The sequence below is a fragment of the Diorhabda carinulata genome, chromosome 4 (genome assembly GCF_026250575.1).
Source record: "Diorhabda carinulata isolate Delta chromosome 4, icDioCari1.1, whole genome shotgun sequence".
In the NCBI taxonomy this organism is placed as follows: domain Eukaryota; kingdom Metazoa; phylum Arthropoda; class Insecta; order Coleoptera; family Chrysomelidae; genus Diorhabda; species Diorhabda carinulata.
In genome coordinates this window covers 5241025-5258495 of record NC_079463.1, presented here as the reverse complement: position 1 = coordinate 5258495, position 17471 = coordinate 5241025, and the positions used below count along the sequence as shown (strand labels likewise).

At 31.6% G+C, this 17471-nt stretch overlaps 2 protein-coding genes across 5 annotated transcripts in view; one reads left to right on the top strand and one right to left on the bottom strand.

Annotated features, from left to right (window-relative positions):
- LOC130893404 (uncharacterized) overlaps positions 1–14061 on the top strand; it is a 133228-nt gene extending 119167 nt beyond the window's left edge. For 2 of the 4 annotated variants that reach the window (XM_057799487.1, XM_057799485.1), the window contains 13 exons: positions 1045–1206; positions 1886–2124; positions 3605–3842; positions 4018–4247; positions 4700–4965; positions 6166–6316; positions 7049–7477; positions 7645–7812; positions 8621–8851; positions 10376–10644; positions 11331–11542; positions 11666–11828; positions 12670–14061. In XM_057799487.1, coding sequence (XP_057655470.1) covers positions 1045–1206; positions 1886–2124; positions 3605–3842; positions 4018–4247; positions 4700–4965; positions 6166–6316; positions 7049–7477; positions 7645–7812; positions 8621–8851; positions 10376–10644; positions 11331–11542; positions 11666–11828; positions 12670–12872 — 2961 coding nt within the window. In that variant the 3' untranslated portion in view covers positions 12873–14061. The remainder of the gene's footprint in view (positions 1–1044; positions 1207–1885; positions 2125–3604; positions 3843–4017; positions 4248–4699; positions 4966–6165; positions 6317–7048; positions 7478–7644; positions 7813–8620; positions 8852–10375; positions 10645–11330; positions 11543–11665; positions 11829–12669) is intronic. The other 2 variants (XM_057799488.1, XM_057799486.1) reach the window with 1 other exon arrangement.
- A 1135-nt stretch (positions 14062–15196) lies between these two features.
- On the bottom strand, positions 15197–17460 carry LOC130893403 (N-acetylglucosaminyl-phosphatidylinositol de-N-acetylase). The gene is made up of 4 exons (XM_057799484.1): positions 16974–17460; positions 16517–16807; positions 16358–16451; positions 15197–15502 (listed from the first exon to the last, which is right to left on the bottom strand). The coding sequence occupies exons 1-4, from the start codon at positions 17305–17307 to the stop codon at positions 15328–15330; spliced, it is 894 nt and encodes a 297-aa protein (XP_057655467.1). The 5' UTR covers positions 17308–17460; the 3' UTR covers positions 15197–15327.
- Positions 17461–17471: the final 11 nt, after the last annotated feature.

Sequence of the window (17471 nt, the reverse complement as noted above, 5' to 3'; positions counted from 1 at the left end):
GTGTAAGCGCAGTTAGTTTTAAATAAATAGTTGTAGTGAAAAAGACGAATTAGTAAAAGTAATCGCAGAAATTAAGTTATATTGATAAGTAAATTATTATGAGTTAAGTGTATTGAATAGTGTGTAAATAAATTAAAAAGAGACTGTGTTTATTAATTAACCGCAGAAAGAGTGTAAATAAATACGAAAAACGTTCCAACATTTTGCAACTGTATACACGATCGGTCGTGAGTCAAACGCTCTATAATCCTTTTTGATTGTTACCGTATATCTCGCACCAAGAACGTTGAAAGGTTCAACGAAATTTGGTTGTAAACCGCATTCTACACGATTAAAAACTACCTTTGTCAACAAGTTCTAGACTGGGTTTGAGTATTTGAATATCTTCAACATCTGAGTAGCTTAACGTATTGGCAAAACTCACATTATTGACACTGTTTAATCTTAACTTATATTTAGTTATTGTAACGTATGGTTATAGTCTATTTCAGAAAGGTATTGAGTGATAAAATGGGGAATTCCGTCCAGTTCGGCTCAATATCAGTGTCGGCCATAGGTGTAGGTCTCAAAATAATATTGTTTTTAACATTAAAATTTGAAATTATTGCGAATTAAGAAAAGTATGTTTTCTGGCCTGAAGTGTCAATATCGAAATATTGTGAAGGGATTACTTAGGTAGTAGATTATACAGTTACGTTTTGCGTTTAACAAGTACCGTTTAACCTTTAATTAGTGCCTCTGTCTAATTCCAACTCCATTTCAGTATCGTATTTTCACTATTTTCAGTGTTTATGAATGGATAACAATAGACTAAACCCATATATTGACTCCGACCCGGGTGGTACTACCTGCACTTGATAAAAAGAAAAAAAAATTACATTGAAATCAATGCCAAACTATGAAAATGCTTAAAAATTCGTTGGTTCACTCTGTGGTCCCTTTGGATACCCAATGAGATTTTATTGCTCTATATCTTTCTGAAATAAACTATAGTATAGTCAATATTCTCTACGGAGAATTAAGAGCACGTTTTCGTTTTTTAAGGTACCGGGAGGTATGAAAAGGCGAGTTTTGAGATGGTACGATTACTCGTGGTCAAGAGGACGAATACAAGGTGGAGGGGATATCAATACGGCACTTGGACTACTTCCCGATAAACTGAAAACTGAGCTTGCCTTACATGTCAATTTAAGTGTTTTGAAAAAAGTAAGTTGATCAAACAACATTCAGTTCTCGCATTTTCGATTGAAGAATTAGAGCTTGAAAGTCGTTTTCAAATCATTCGAAATGATTAGTAATCAGTACTATTTTCGTGAAACAATTTTCTCATTATTATTGTCACGGTTTTATTAGCTAACTATGTTCGGCTTTATTCTATGATCTGTATAGCCTTGCAGAGGAGCAACTCCTATATCAGGGCCTCCTCCTATAACAAATTTTTCTTATCCTACCTAGAAATTCTCCAATGAATCTCTCTTTTTGGTAAATATTTGGTAGTCCATCTCATTGTTGATTATAAAAAATTGAAAAACTGATATTTTTAATAATTTTTTTCCATTTTCATTTTTCCACAACGTTTTAAAACAAAAATTTTGACACTTTTTTGGTTGATAAAAAATTAAGGTATAATATTATTACTTTTATTAAAAAAAAATTGTCTGCTATTAAAATGATTGTGAAATTCAAGAAAAATCACAAAAAAAGCATGAAAAAAGGAATCCTAACTTTTATCTTAAATGCGCCAAAAAAATGAACAAAATGAAAAGAGAATTCCAATTTTTCCAAATTTTATGATCAAATATAACCCAATATTAACCATTATTTCTAATAAAATTGATAAAAATAGTTTCTTTTTAGGATTTATTGGAATATATATTGGTTTCAGGTTACTATTTTCCAAGAGTGCCAACCTGAGTTTCTAAGGGACTTAGTACTTAAAATGAAAGCATATATTTTCACTCCGGGGGATTCTATCTGCCGGAAAGGCGAAGTTGCGAGAGAAATGTTCATCATCGCCGATGGAATCTTGGAAGTGATCAGTGAACACGGAAAGGTCTTAACGACAATGAAAGCCGGTGATTTTTTTGGAGAAATTGGAATATTGAATTTGGATGGTTTGAATAAGTGAGTGGATACAAAATGAGCTACAGTTCTTTAGATTAATAATTAAAATAAATTTTGATAACCGAGTCATGACTCAAATATAAAGTGTGTCAGTACAGAAAAAACATCCTTGGAATCATTATTTTTCTTGCTTCTCTTCTTTTAATATATTCTTGCTTTCGTCTCTTGATAATAAAAATCAACTTTACAAGAAGTTTGCATAATACTCGCTGTTGATAGTTTTTATTTTTTCAAGTTACTCGATGAAAATTATCTCACGCGCATCCCAAAGAACCGATGCCATGACCTTGCCTGCAGATGGAACGGTCTTTGCCTTCTTTGGAACCGGTTCTCCTCTTTTAATGCATTGTTTTGATTGTTTTTTTGTTTTGTGTGTGAAGTGATGGACCCACATTTCATCCATGGTTATGAAACGGCTTTAACTCTGTTAAACTCTGCTACCCAATATTTTACTGTTGATAAACGAAAGGAGCAGTCTCACCCAGAGCAGTATCTAGTTCAAAAGTTTTCCATGTTCACAAATGTACTGAAAACGTTTACTATTGATCGCTGCCAAAGAAATTCTAAACAAAGTGGCATCTTCAAACTTGAAACATAAGACAGTGGTATTTGTCTAGCAACTACCGCCATCTCTAGGTGAGGCCAGGTATTTCTGGATCTATCCTCATATATTAAAAAACTAGGACCTAAATTCAGTATTGATCCTATTATCTCAAAAGTTATTTTTTCCAAAATATATAAACACGAATTTCCATATAAATGAATTTGTAAAATTCACTTTGAATAATTTAAAGAAAAAGTTATTAAAATCACTGAAAAATACGAAAAAGGAATTTTGTAAACACTACATATAGAAAGCAAAGTTGAGAGAATATTACATACACTAAACTGAGTATTTATTAAAATTTTCGGATAGAGTGAGAAGTCGATACCAAATTAATTCCTTTTAGAACTTGGAAGTGGCTATAAAACAGAAGAAACTACTGCGTTACATAATTAGTAAACGAAATAGGAAAAATATTTTACGAAAAATGTTTTCACAAGTTCCACAAATCAATAAACTTTAAATCACCGACCATAAACTATTTTAAACGCTTGATGATGATCTGAATATTTAATCATTTATTGCCCAAATTCAAGCTAAACCTGCAATTTAGAAATATAATATTGATTCATCCTCCATTTAGCCCGGGCCTCGTTTCTAGCGACTTTCATCTCTTCTTACACTTAAAATCTTCTCTTAGTGGTCAACAACTCAACGATGATGATGAGCTGAAAATATGCCACGCTATGACAAGTGAATACGCAAATCAAAAATTCGAATGCTATATAGAAAATTAATTTAGCATTTATAGATTTTTATACAATAAATATTTTTTTGTATCTATACACGTTGTTTTTATAGAATCAATCGGAACTTACTTTGTGGATAGAAAATTTCCAATTCATGTTAACATCTTTATTCTGTTTTCTCTTACAGACGAACGGCAGACGTAAGATCCGTAGGTTATTCAGAATTATTTTCGTTATCTCGCGAAGACGTTTTAACGGCCATGAAAGACTACCCAGAAGCTCAAGAAATTCTTCAAGCATTAGGTAGAAAACGACTCATGGAAGTTAAAGCTTCTGCACGTATCCCGCCTAACAAAGATCACCATCATGGACATTTTCATTGTACAGAAAAGGGTTTAGTCGATAAAATCAAAAACGAAGCTAAGGTTATTGAGTTATTATCTTGCATTCTCCATTACTATCCATTCAGTTTTAAATTTTATTATTAATTCGTCTCTCGCATTTTTCTCGTTAATTGTATTGTTGCTTTTCATTAACGAACTGCCTTTTAATATTATTGGAGGTCCGAGCGAAGTTGTGAAAAAACATTTTTATCTACAGGGCTTACGGAACGTCTTGAAGAAATCGAAGACTCATAGGCGATCAGACGACTCATTAGAGCTTCAAACTATGCATCTTCCTAATCATGCTAATAAAGCTACGTTAAAACGAATGTCCAGAGTGAAATCTCACGAGCTCAGTCAAGAAGAGAATGATAAAAAAGAAACGAGTGCCTACGAAACAGTTACTTCTCCCATTGGAGCTGGTCTTCCACTTCTACAAAGATTAAAGTGAGTTTATTCATGTTATCAATCATAGAAAATGAGTATAGTAAATTTTGATAACTTTCAAGTGTGAATACACTAACACTCACAATTATACTGTATAACTCGCGTTTCGATAACCAAGTTATCGTCTTCAGAGACTGACAGACAGTTTACCTTCACTATCTGAAGACGATAACTTAATTATCGAAACGCGCGTCAAGCAGTGTAATTTTGGGTGTTGGTGTAGTGTGTACAGTGTATTCAGTATGAATATCGTCAAAAGTTCCAGAAATTCAAGCCTAGATCCTAAATATTTGGAAAAATTTAGCTTTTGGACAAGAAACTACAAGAAACGAACTTCGTTAATAAACTTAATGACAATACACAACTGAAATATCATTTCACATGTTCCTAGTACCTTTTGCATTATTTACAAACTATGTTATTTGATTCTTTCCCTAAATACTTTGTTACAGATTGCTCAAAGAAAAGCAGGATAATGAAGAAAGGGGAAAAAACATTTCGTCCCCAATCGTATCTCCTACGTCTTTTACGGTTCGATCTCCCCCTCCCATCAACGAGGAACCGTCAACGGAAGACGCGATGAGTAGTGGCTTACCTCTTCTTCAACGCATTTTAACACTTAAAGCGAAAGAAGAGAAAGCTAAAACTGGTAAAACAGTTACTATTGCTCCTAAAAGTGTTACGGGGCAGTTGTTTAGCGGAATGAGCTTAGGAAAATGTAAGTTAACATAGAAAGTTTCACTAAATATCTTGGTTTGACATACAGTGGCTAAATAATGGATAATGGCGACAATAGGCACAGCCTACTTTGATGGAAATACTAAAATCGCCATTTTGGGGCCCCGCCCTATCCTTGTCTGTTAAACATGGTAAACAAGAACGGTACTGTCAACCCCAGTAAATTTAAATTTCTTGCTCATAAATTAGTCCAAATGTACCAATCAAAGGTCGAGCCCCTAAATCATCCCAATCAAAATGTTGACCAACTATTGTCATATCTATCTTTAGTATAGAGTTTGAAAGTGTAGGAGCCCCTCATGCTTAACGGCCCTTGTGCACCGCACACTCTGGCCCCATTGTAGTTACGCCACTGTTTTCTAGTCAATATATTGATACTGTTTCGTAATTTAACACAGTTAATGACAAAGAATTCTGCTACATACGATAGGTAGCCGGAAGTATTTAAAAAAACTACCAGCATTATTGAAAACCGGAAACACCGGTATATCAATGCGCAGACACGCGCGATCTCTTTCGTACGATGTGACGTCACGTTGGAATCAAAATATGCAGTATAATGTATGATGTAAACCTATTAAGAAGTTTTCTTTGGATTCCAAAAGTAATATTTGATACAAAAACATGACTATATATGAATTATATAAATGGTTATTTAATTTACCAGATAAATTCGACGTTCTTAAGGCGGCCTGCTGTTTACAAGGACTATAATTTCCTGCCTGTTACGTAAAATAAGAGACTACTTAATATATGATTAGCAAAATTATGAAATTATTTAATTCAATAATATTATTTTTCATGAATTATAGTTATATTTCTTTTTGTTCTTTGAGCGATCCATATTTAGGAAAATTGACAATTTTTTAATCCTGGATACTTTGTATTTTATGGAACCGGCGTTGTCAGGTCGCCGAACCTAATAGCTGGACAGACCAACCAATTTGGTCGGATATTAGGGTAGAGAGACTGGACACCCTGCATTATTGAGGATGTTGTATCAGTATTAATAGATACGATAAAGTAGATAGATAATAGATACGACAAAAAAAAAATTGTAGAATAGTCGTTAACTACAGAAAAATATCAGACCCAAATTTTTTCTCAAACTGACACCGATTCTGCGAGTACCTCACCTGCTGTAACCAATTTCATTGGTTAATTGATATTTATTTTTCAGCACCATCTCAAAATCAACAAATAATGGCACCTTTATTAAACGCTGTATCCGGAAGAACATCGATATCAGGTCCGGTGAAAGGTCCATTATCAATAGCTACTTCCAAAGCAGCTGCTCCGGTAAAACTTTTAACTAATAAAATATCTCTTAGGTGAGTACAGTTATTGTTTATATGTATAGTTTAGGTTGCCATAAACACTGCTTCCTAAAAAATCTAAGTCCCACTTCTTTTAAAAAATTCAAAATCTGGAATTACTCTTATTTGCTAAAATCTTTTCAATGTTGTACTCAACTAGGTGTAGAGCTCTAGAGCTCTGTGGTCTTTCACACTTTGAGATAATGTAGATAGCGTCTTCAGATCTCCATTGAGGTAACAACACCCCGACAAAACTCTCGTCAATATTCGTAGCTTGTTCTTACTTTGGTTGAAAATAGAATAGAATTTTGTTTATAATTTCTCAAGAGTATTTTGTCTGTTTTTCAACCCAAGGGCTTGTTCGACCCTATTTTAGCAAGTTTATCATTTTCTTCCAATGAAGTGTTCCTCTGAACCCTATTTTCTATAGATTATTCCATACTAATAATATTTAATTAATTATTTTATCGATATTTCATACATAAAATCTTCATAACATAAAATAGAAACACCACCAATATTTAGAATTTTAATTATAATAGAATTTTATAAATAATTCGGATCTCTCGGCCACTGTCGTTTAAATTCTAATGCTTTGATGTTTTGATAATGTAGCTGACAAATTTCAGGTGTAGTTTATCAATCTATAGTAACATTTATTTGTGCATATCTTGTTTGAAAATTAGCTTTTCTCAAGTCTCCTGTTGCTTACAGAGAATTAATACAAATTTGTTATTAAAATTTCAGAGAAAGAATCAAATTAGCAACAGGTACAAAAGAAAAAGAGTCCATTATAAAAGAAAACGACTCACCTATCACAGACAATACAGTAGTGAAATTAGTGCCAGCCCAACCGTCCAGTGATAATAACCAATCAGGTTATGATGCAACTTCTCGAAGTGTTAGTGATAGTGCAAGTGAAAAAGTAACCTCGAATATAATATCAACGAACAATCAAATTATTATGCAAAAAACTCATAGTAGCGATAAAAATGAACCTAACTGGTTAAAGCTCAAAAAAGCAGCAATCTCAAAGGACATAGACGTCAGTTTGTTACCGTTACCAAAGGAAAGTCCTGTAGAAACTAAAGATGATACGAATATATCGAAAACGCCTGCCGAACAACCTAAGCCTAAGCCTAATTTATATCTAACTAAAAGAACGAAGCATTATAGGTAAGTATTACAATTATTCGATTCTTGTTAATAGGTACAAGAATGTTGTTGCTAAAGACACTTCATATTTTACTCAAAAACATTTATTCAAAGAAGTTTTTATTAATATCACGAGTTTAATTCATTTTACAGTCGGGAAATTAATGTGGGTATAAATATTTTTTTAGATCTATTGACGACTTATCTCCTGAGTACGGTCCCCTTCCTTTTGTGAAAAAACTCAAAATACTCAACGAACGACAGAAACTAGAAGAGTTAGAACATGTGATGAAGGCTAGAAGCTTCTCTTTGGACATTCCTGACAACCCAACCTTCGATAATGACACTTTGACAAGGTGAGTGCATACTGAGATATGATACTTCATATCTCAGTACGCATATTCATTTCCTTCCATTCCTCGCAAAAATATCCGATCGCTTTTCTTTTATTGCACCCTTTAATCTTTATTTACTATTACTTGTCACCCAATTCATCAATCTTCTTAGTTTATTTTTTTCTTCTGTTGAATAGTCTTTCAAATTCATCAAATATTTGATATGTATAAAGCTGTTACTGCTCCCACTGCTACGTTTCCATATCCCTTTTTGACTCATTTTCTTTGTTTTACTCAGAATTGGTTGCCCCTATGACAGTTATTATATTATCCTTTGCGCTTTTTTACATGATTAATCTTATAATATCTATTTTGGGATTCCTAGTTCATATACGACATCTATGTCTGTTAATACTCAACATTATTATCATCTCATATATACTCGATGTTCCATATTATTCTCTTTTAGGTCCATAACAGTCGCAACATTTCTCCACTTAAAACTTTTAAGTTATGGCAACACTGATGATATGGATATGACATTGTCGTCATAAAGTTTGACACTTTTAATGGTTAAAGTACTCAGAACGTGTTGTCATACGACTACTATTTGATTTCTATATGGATCACTAGCAATTCCAGTTACTATTTCTACATTTCAATTAACTACTTCCTGTTTGTTTATCTATCTTTTACATGTGTCTCAGCGATTGATTCAACTTTCATCTCACTTCTTATACAATCACTGCTTACTTTCTACCTTGTTCTACCTAGAATTTAGGTATAATAGTTTTGGGTTAATGATTATTCTTTTTTAAATGTACATCAGGTCTCACTCTGAAGGTTCTAGTATGCACCACGAACAACATAGGAATGATTCACAGTTTCTAGCGACGCCTTTAATAGCAAGTCCTCTGCATTCTTCTAACGAATCAAATGAAACTATAGAAAGAAAAAACTTGAAATCGATACTGAAGAAGCTTTCAGAGGATACGAAGGATAAGAAAGAAGTTAAAGAAGCTGCTACGTTAGACAAAATTGATTCAACGGAGTTCAGAAAGTGAGTTCCTATGATTCTATATTTTCTATAATCACTAAGTACAGTTTTAGACTGTTATAAAAGTTTTAGATTGTTTTAAAGATAAATCGGATCGTCTCTATTACGAGTCAGAATACCTTCGGAAAATTTGCAGTAGATATGCAGTAGACACCAATGCAATGATTTTTTTCTGTGTTGCTACAACTTTCATGCTTCGGAACGCATTCCACTACACTCTTCTTCACTCTCGTTCGAACTAGTTTCGTTTGCGACCTCCCGCACTACCTCGAAAATATATTTCCTAAATAACTTTTTCTTTCTTTTTCGTCTCATCATCAAGCTTTTCTCTAAAGTCGACACTTATTTTTGTGTAATTTTACTGCTTGGAAGCTTGGTTTATGCGGCCAAATTTGAAAATTAACATTAAAATAACAAATTAAATTAGTAGCTCAACTACACTGAAAAGATACTTATAGTTCATGAAGAAAATTAACAACCAATTGAAATTAAAATTAAACTAAGGTTTTGCCAACTTTTAACTTCTTAGTTTATTACCTTAATTTTGTGAGGTTATGAGCACACAATATATTAAATTGTTTACAACATCCTACTAATTGCCGCCGTAGTGTTTTATTTTTAAAGCTGATAGGTATCGAAATAATAGGAAAAAGCAATGTCTGAGAGTCAACAATGTCTTTTAGACGATGGAACACTGGTAGACAAGGTCAGAAGCTTTCCTTATCCTTAATTTACTGCATAAAGCAAAAAATTACCACCAAGAAAGTTTAATTCAACGTTAATATTTTAATTTAGTTTTAATTTTGGCTGCATAAACCAAGCTTTACACTTACTGCTTCACTCTGAAGTACTTTTGGATAGTTCTTACTTTCTCAACAGCCCTGCATAAATAAGGCAAATTTGGAAGCTCAACGATAAAAGTCAAGATAAATTTTCTTGGTTTTTCTTATCATAATTCGATCTCTTTCTTTTTATACGATGAATACTGTTAAATAAAACATTAATACTTTATTATATGGTGTGAAAATGAAACAGACAATTAATTTCCAGCTGTTTATATTTCATAAATTCACAAATGAATGTGAATTTATAAATACAACATTCCAGCTATTCTAACCTTTACTATCAGCTTATCTTACCATATTAAAAAAGACTTATTGTTGGTTTACATTCACTATACATGAAGTATCAACGGTGTATCAATGAAAAGTACCCCCAAATTAATAATAACCGTAGAGAAAATAACTTTCTAAAAAAGTGGTGAATTATATCGACTTTTATTTCAACGCGTATATCTTTCATAAGGTTTGTGAAACTTTTTAATTTTGGAATTTAAAAATAAAACAAAGATCAATTTATTACATTTTGTTTCTTCATCGACTATCAAACGAAGGTTTTGTCATTATTAAGAACATTAGTTGTTGTTCTATCCATTATTGTTGACCACTTAGAAGACTTACTTTGTTCGACGTATTCCATCACTTTTTTAAAACGTTATAACATACTATGTTTTTTCTGTTGTTTCAGATTAATGAGAGCTCCTACGATCGAGGGTTACGCAGCACGACATAGTAAATTATCAAAAAGCGTAACATTCAATAGAGACACTTTACAAAGTCCGCCAAATAGTGCCACCCTGACGGGAGATACACAGAATATATTTCCTCTTGTTAGTCCATCCTTAAACTTAGATAACGGTTTACATCTACCACAAGAAAATAAACAGATCGACGTGGAAAAATGCGGGAACCAGATTGTGCCTAATACAGCAAATAACCAAGTGAAACTTTTTAAAGGTTAATACTTATTTACTTAAATTTTGTTTTTAAATTTATGATAATGAAAAATTGTTGAAATTGCTAATAACTTCATATAGTTTTAAACTGTACAATTTTGATTTTGAGAAATATATCTAATAGCAATACATTTCATCAATAAAGCTGTCCCAAAAAGAAGTTTAGACTTGATTAGCTAACTGCGTGTACTTGAATGTAACGGTGATGAATGCGTTAATAGTATGGAGGATAGAAGTAAAAAGAAGCATCTCAATATATAAAAAAAGTGTCCGTTGAAAGGGAGCAAATTATGGTGGAGCTTTAGTAGCAAATAGAAAGATTTTAAAAACAGCGTAAGATATTATTAGAGTAGGACAGTAAATTTAATTCCTATTTGAAAGTCATGATTATTTTAACAAAACTATTAATATGCAAATCCATTTGAATATTTAAATAAAATATATGATATATCCTCTCACCTGATGTTTTTGTTAAGAGTTATCTTATTGACTATACACTCTAGTCTTCTTGGTTGTCTGGATATCTTAAAGTGTGTTTGTGTTTTCGTCATATATGTGATACTCAGTTTCTCTCTCTCCTCCGGGCGCTTCAGTTAGTTCTGCGCATCTTTTGCGCGCATGAAGCCTGCGCAGTATAGATAAAGTGTCCCGAACGAGAGACAAAATTAACACATATATGTTTTGTAGGCTCTTTAGAAGACGAACAGCAATATTTCGCAGACATCCTAATGGCTATAAAGCAAGTAATGAGTGCTCACCTTCAAGACGTCCAAATAAAATACCAACAAAAATTCGAAAAATTAGAAGAAGAAATTAGGGCGAAAGATGAAATCATCTCGCAACTCAAAGTACATATCTCAGAGTTGAAAAAAACTTATGAAGATTCTTTCACACCTAGTGTAAGTATCATATTTCAAATAAAGCTCTTATTAATACAGATTAGGGATGAAGAAAAGAATTGTAACATATCTTTTATTAATAACTTGCTGCTATACATTTCTCATAATCTAATTTATTTGCAGGATTCATTAGATACAGTAATAAGTAAAGAAAAGAACTCATGGGAAGACCCATCTTATGAGGAACAAGAAGAATTAGAAGAGCTACCCCGTCCAATTCACACCTGGTCTTCTTCTTCTTCATTACCTCAACAAGATGTAGTTTTGGATGTTGAATCCACAACAGGTAAAACAATATTACTTCACTAAAATTGCCTATGTGGCTCAGCAGGTATTCTCCGTGATGGCTGCCATTTCATGGCGAATGTTTCTTTTAATTGTGTTAGGCACGTCGGTTTGTTATCGTAAATTTTGGATTTTACATCACATCACAGGAAAAAGTCCATAAATGTGGAGATTAATTTGCCAGCAAAAATTTCTCGAACTCGTAGCAGAGATCTATAAAGACCGCTTTACATAGTGCAAGACAACTTGCAAGAAATTGCATGCAATTTTTTCAAGTATGATAGTTCATCTGGATGTTTGATTTATTTAAGCATGTTTTTAGAGATATCTACATACTTCTCTGCATCCCACTTCTGACACCATGTTTTGTTGTTCAATTTCTTGTTTTTATTAAAACTATATTTATTTACTTGAAGTTTTATTTATCAGTACTTTCATTATCAGGTTAACAAGTTACCATGTTATTTATCACTGTCCTCTCCTCTTCTTTTTTATCTTTTGACAAGACCAAAACTAATTAACTAAAAAGACACATAACTCAAAACTATGGAACATTCATTGTGTTGAACTATTTTTGACATTTATGAACGTCTAAAGAGTGTCATGCTCGCGTTCATTTTGTTTATCACTTAATACATGTTTGGAATTTATCTTTAATGCAGAACTAATAATTATTCATGTTAACCGAAAGTTTGAGAGATTATCAACAGGGATAGCCAGACGTACCTGTATCCCATATAAATATTAGTTGTATCTATAGAATTTGGACGTTTCAATTTTCAATATAGTAAAACCTAGTTCATTGTACGAAAAAAATACGTAATATGCTATTGAAATTTCAGATACAGATACAGCGGGAGAAACATCTGAGCCTGAAGAGACTGATTGCGATTCGACAGAATACGAAAACTCCAGTCAAAACTGGGAAATAGAACTTTTAGCAGCACAAATGAGAAAGAAACGATCAGCCAGTCTGGATTACCCAGTCACTAGTTCTTTTATCAAAAAACGCCTTATCAAAGGCTCTTCTATGGACCATGATTGATATTTAATTTTATTTTATTGTAATAGGTTTTCACTAAAATTTGGATAAAAAATAATTAGGTTCATAATCTACAACAAACTGGTGAAATTCCAGAAATACCATTTTTATACCCAAGAAAACATAAATAGTATAATGATGTTTGAATAATTTTTTTATTTGGCTCAAAGACCATCAAAACATAATTAACATTTGCTTAATTTTGAACATGATCGAAAGCCATCAGATAATCGATAAAAGACGTTTGAATAATGTATAGACATGGACAAGGTATACCCTGATGAGCCTAGTCAACATGTACATTGAATACCTACTGGTAAGGCTCTTCTGAAAATTTGAGTTGAAAGATTTTATTCATAAATCACACAAGAGTTTCTGAAAAATAATTTGATTTAGATAGAATAAAACCAAACTATTTTCTGTGTACAGAAAAAATGAGGTTTTCAGTCTAAAAAAGTATATTGCTTATATTAGTATACCCCGTATAAGTTTTTGGTAAATTTTTCTTAAGGGATACACATGAAACATATTGATGAATATATGATTGACGGTTGGAACCCGATAAACAGAGACGTTTCTAACTACATCCGGTGTATAACCAAAAGTCATAGATAAATGAAAATATTTTTTAACTGAATTGAGTTCTTTGGAAAGCTGCTGTGTACAAAATTTAGAAAAAATATTACCACTGGTTTCCGATATATATGTTTATTAGACAATTTTGGTATGCCCTTAGATCCTCATATATTTTAACTTAACCCAACACAAGAACTAAAATTAAATCCAAAATAGTCATATTTGAATTGGTATCTTTACAAAGATGGTGTTTCAATTTTTTTAAATACAATATATTGAGGGCAATAACTAAAATTGAGTTAAAGTTAAAAGCGAATAATTAAACAAAACCAAATTCCATTAAATTGATACTAGTAAATAAACTTTAATCACTTATACTGATTTAATTTTTTTATAAAAAAGGGTTTATAGGAGATGTTTACAAATTATATTGTCGAATAATTGATATGATCATTGTAATAAAAAAAAATCAATATTTATGAACAATAATTGATTACTATAGTGAAAATGACCATTTTAGATATGATATAAATCTACCTAGAAATAACAACACATTATCTGAGTGATAAAATTGTAAAATATACTTTAAGTTTAGAAAATAAAAAATTATGATAATTATTCTTTTTACTTCTACATACCCTTTCATAAATAGTAAATCCTAAATTTTCTAGTATAATCTGTACCCTTACCTAAATTTTTTAAAAATTTTCACTCGATGTATCACATCTTGAAAAAGAGCTTTGTATTATAATGTTATAGAAACGGGTACTCTATAACTTGATTTTGCAATTTATTTGGTTTCTTTAGCATTCACAGTTACTTCACAATTAATTATGAAAATTCGAATAAATACATCGCTCCACACGTTTTCCTTGCAGCGGCTCGGCCGATAAGCTACGTCTTCAGCGCCGATAACTATATTCATTAAAGTGCTAAAAGGAGAGAGATAAAGATCGTTGGATAATTTTTAGGTGGAATAAGGGAATTTTTTTATAGGAGGAAGATTAGTTTGAATTGGCACTGATATAGGAGTTGCTCCTCTGAATGGCTAACAAAAGGAGAGACAATACGGAAACAGTGGTGTAAGTCTATGAAGAGAGATAATAAAGTTCTTCCAAGTACTTGCAATTGGATTTGTTATGAAGATTCTTTCGAAGTAAGTTAATCTACGTGCTAACTTAAAGGGTCTGCTAAATTTAAATTATAATAAAAATTAAACTGAAAGAATGAAAAGTTTATTTTTCATGTTTTAAACAGCAAAACATAGAGCTATAGAATAATAGGTACTCTATGTGTATATATTAATAAAAAACATTATAAAAGGCATTAAAGGTCAGACGGATTTTCCAAACTTCATATTTTTTCTTACCATTATAAAAGTAATATAAATGAAAACGTCCACCAGAATATATAAGTGTTAAAATAAGTAACTTTCAGTGCAGGCCCAGAATAGTATAAATCTTGAGAGCCAATTAAAGGCTAATGTAGTCCCAGATTGACTAAATATTGGACGACCGGTTCGAGAAAAACAATTGGCCATAGTAAAATAAGATTAAAGAATATAGCAGGTTTTACACTGTCTTCACTGATCAAGAACTCTTCATCAACAATTGATGAGATCCTTCAGGGGCCCTACGGATCTGGTCAGTCCGGATCTGCTTCCACATATAAATAAACAGAATTATTCAGATTCTTCCTTTTTTGAACTATGTAATTTAATGTATCTTTTTTCTGTTATAAAAATTATATAATGCATTATAAAACTCAATTTTATTTTCACTTTGGATATAAGTATCAATATTTATTTAAAATGCTTGATTCTTAATTTATAACTATATCCAATGTACATGAAATTTTAATTCGACTTATTGAAAAGGGTTTTTCAATCTTCTATCTCCAAATCCAGTTCTATATCCACCAAGTTCATCTGTTGTAATGTATTAATCAACATGTACCTGCTGAAGTACATATATAGGCATCGAAACCACTTTATTTGAGAAGCATGCTTTTTCATCGCTTTATGTATTAATGACCTATCTGCTATATCTACCATGAATCTGCAACAATCAATTTTCCATCAAAAATCAAGAGAAAAATAGAATTATATTAAGCTGTAATTAAATTTCATCCAAATATTTTATGGTATGTACCTCCACCAAGTAGAGGCTCAAACTTATCATTGTCAAAAATCTTTTTATAATATATATTATATATAATATAATAATAATAATCATCTTTTGAAATATGATTTTTGTGTTAACTAGATAGAAAGCCTCATTTTCACAATACTAATAAAATAGAAAATTATGAAAAATTTAAATTATTTATGACTCCATTTTGCTGTTTACATTGGTGGAGACAACATCCAAAATACCAAAGAAAATATAAAATCTATGAGCCAAGAATGAGCTGCTCTTATAGTATTTGTAGAGCGAGACTTTCCACAAGTTCCATTTTATATCAACTTGTAGTGATATAACTTATTCGGTCTAGAGCACTGGTATGGATTTGTGAGACAGTTAATAACCAAAGAACACTGGACAAGAGCACCAGTGACAAGTAAAAATCGATTTTGTGAATGTAGGCAATCAAAGTCACTTTGTACCAAACACTGAATCATCACATTCATCAAAATGCAGTTTTCCAATCTATTGTTAGACACTACAGATGAAGTATTAGATCTAAGGAAGTATTAGTTTGGAAGATTTTATGAAATTAGTTGTGATTCAGGTAGAACTTCCAGCAGCTGCTTGTCAGACATTTTAAACTGTATGTGGTATGCACCTTCTATAGGAGAATAATTTTTATTAATGCATGATGAGGCATGCCACAACTCTAGTAAATTCAAACATAAATTGAAACCACTTCAAAATCAATTTTTTTGCAAATATTTTTACTCCTAAAAAACTTACCTAAATCGAGAAAATATGAATGATAAAGGAATATCCATCAACAACCAATACTTCCTAATAATATTTGTACTGTCAAGTACATAAACACCACAACCTGAAAATAAATGATAATCAGATCTATTCATTTCCCCATGTTTATTAATTATGCCTAATACTCACCCCTAGGTAACTTGTGGTCTAAAATAAGATTTGCCACTGCATAGTATATGCTGCAATGATTATTATGAAGAGATACTCCATATCTATCAAATGTTACTAAAGTTGTTATACTAAATCTTTCTATGTAGTTTAAGACAATATCTGATATCACATCTGTGGGCCATCGAACATCCATAGCATCAGGAAGAAGAGTGTGGTTGTGAATAAAAATATTTTGAGGGGGTATTCCTAATTCATTACAAGCTTTATATAATTCTTTTTTTCTAGTTACACCCATTCCATAATTTCTACCTAATAATTCATATGTAATAAAATTTATTAACAAAACCAATATTATGAGAATCTAATGGATAGAATAAGTATTTTTAGTATCTTGATATTTTATTTATATCTTTAATATTGGATTGAAATCTATAATTGTGCAAGTGTGATATTACAATGATTTTTTTATACCCACCAGTAGATAAGCATAATATATAAACAGTGCAGTCTTCTTTTTTAGTAAAGTACAGAATGGTTGGACCAAAAAACATACATTCATCATCAGGATGGGCTATAACAAATAATATTCGTTTTGAATTTCTTGGTTCTCGATTGAAATTTATAATTCCGAAAACTTTTATACACCAATACAAAACTATGCATGTTAGTAGGTAAATTAAACCGGCTATAATTAAATGCTCCACTGTGTCTTTAAGATAGTCCAATATACTAGAAAATAACTCTGTACAAAAGTCTATAAAATATTGCTTCAGCAGAATGCAACGGACGACTAAGTTCTTTAGAAGCATGGAGCGCTCTATTCATTTCAAATGAGAATCAAATGTATTAATAGAATTTGCGACATTGGTAAGTATAAATAGTTCTTTGAACTATATAACAAAAATAAAACTTAGAAGTTTGACTTTATCATTTTAATAAGGTTATGTGTTATTAATTTTTATTCTCCTCTTCT

Coding starts and splice junctions, on each gene's coding strand:
- LOC130893403 (XM_057799484.1), bottom strand. CDS start 17,307: ATGCTTCTAAAGAACTTAGTCGTCCGTTGCATTCTGCTGAAGCAATAT. Junction 16,452..16,516: donor AGACCACAAGTTACCTAGGG/GTGAGTATTAGG, acceptor ATTTATTTTCAG/GTTGTGGTGTTTATGTACTT. Junction 15,503..16,357: donor TTCATATTTTCTCGATTTAG/GTAAGTTTTTTA, acceptor TGATTGTTGCAG/ATTCATGGTAGATATAGCAG.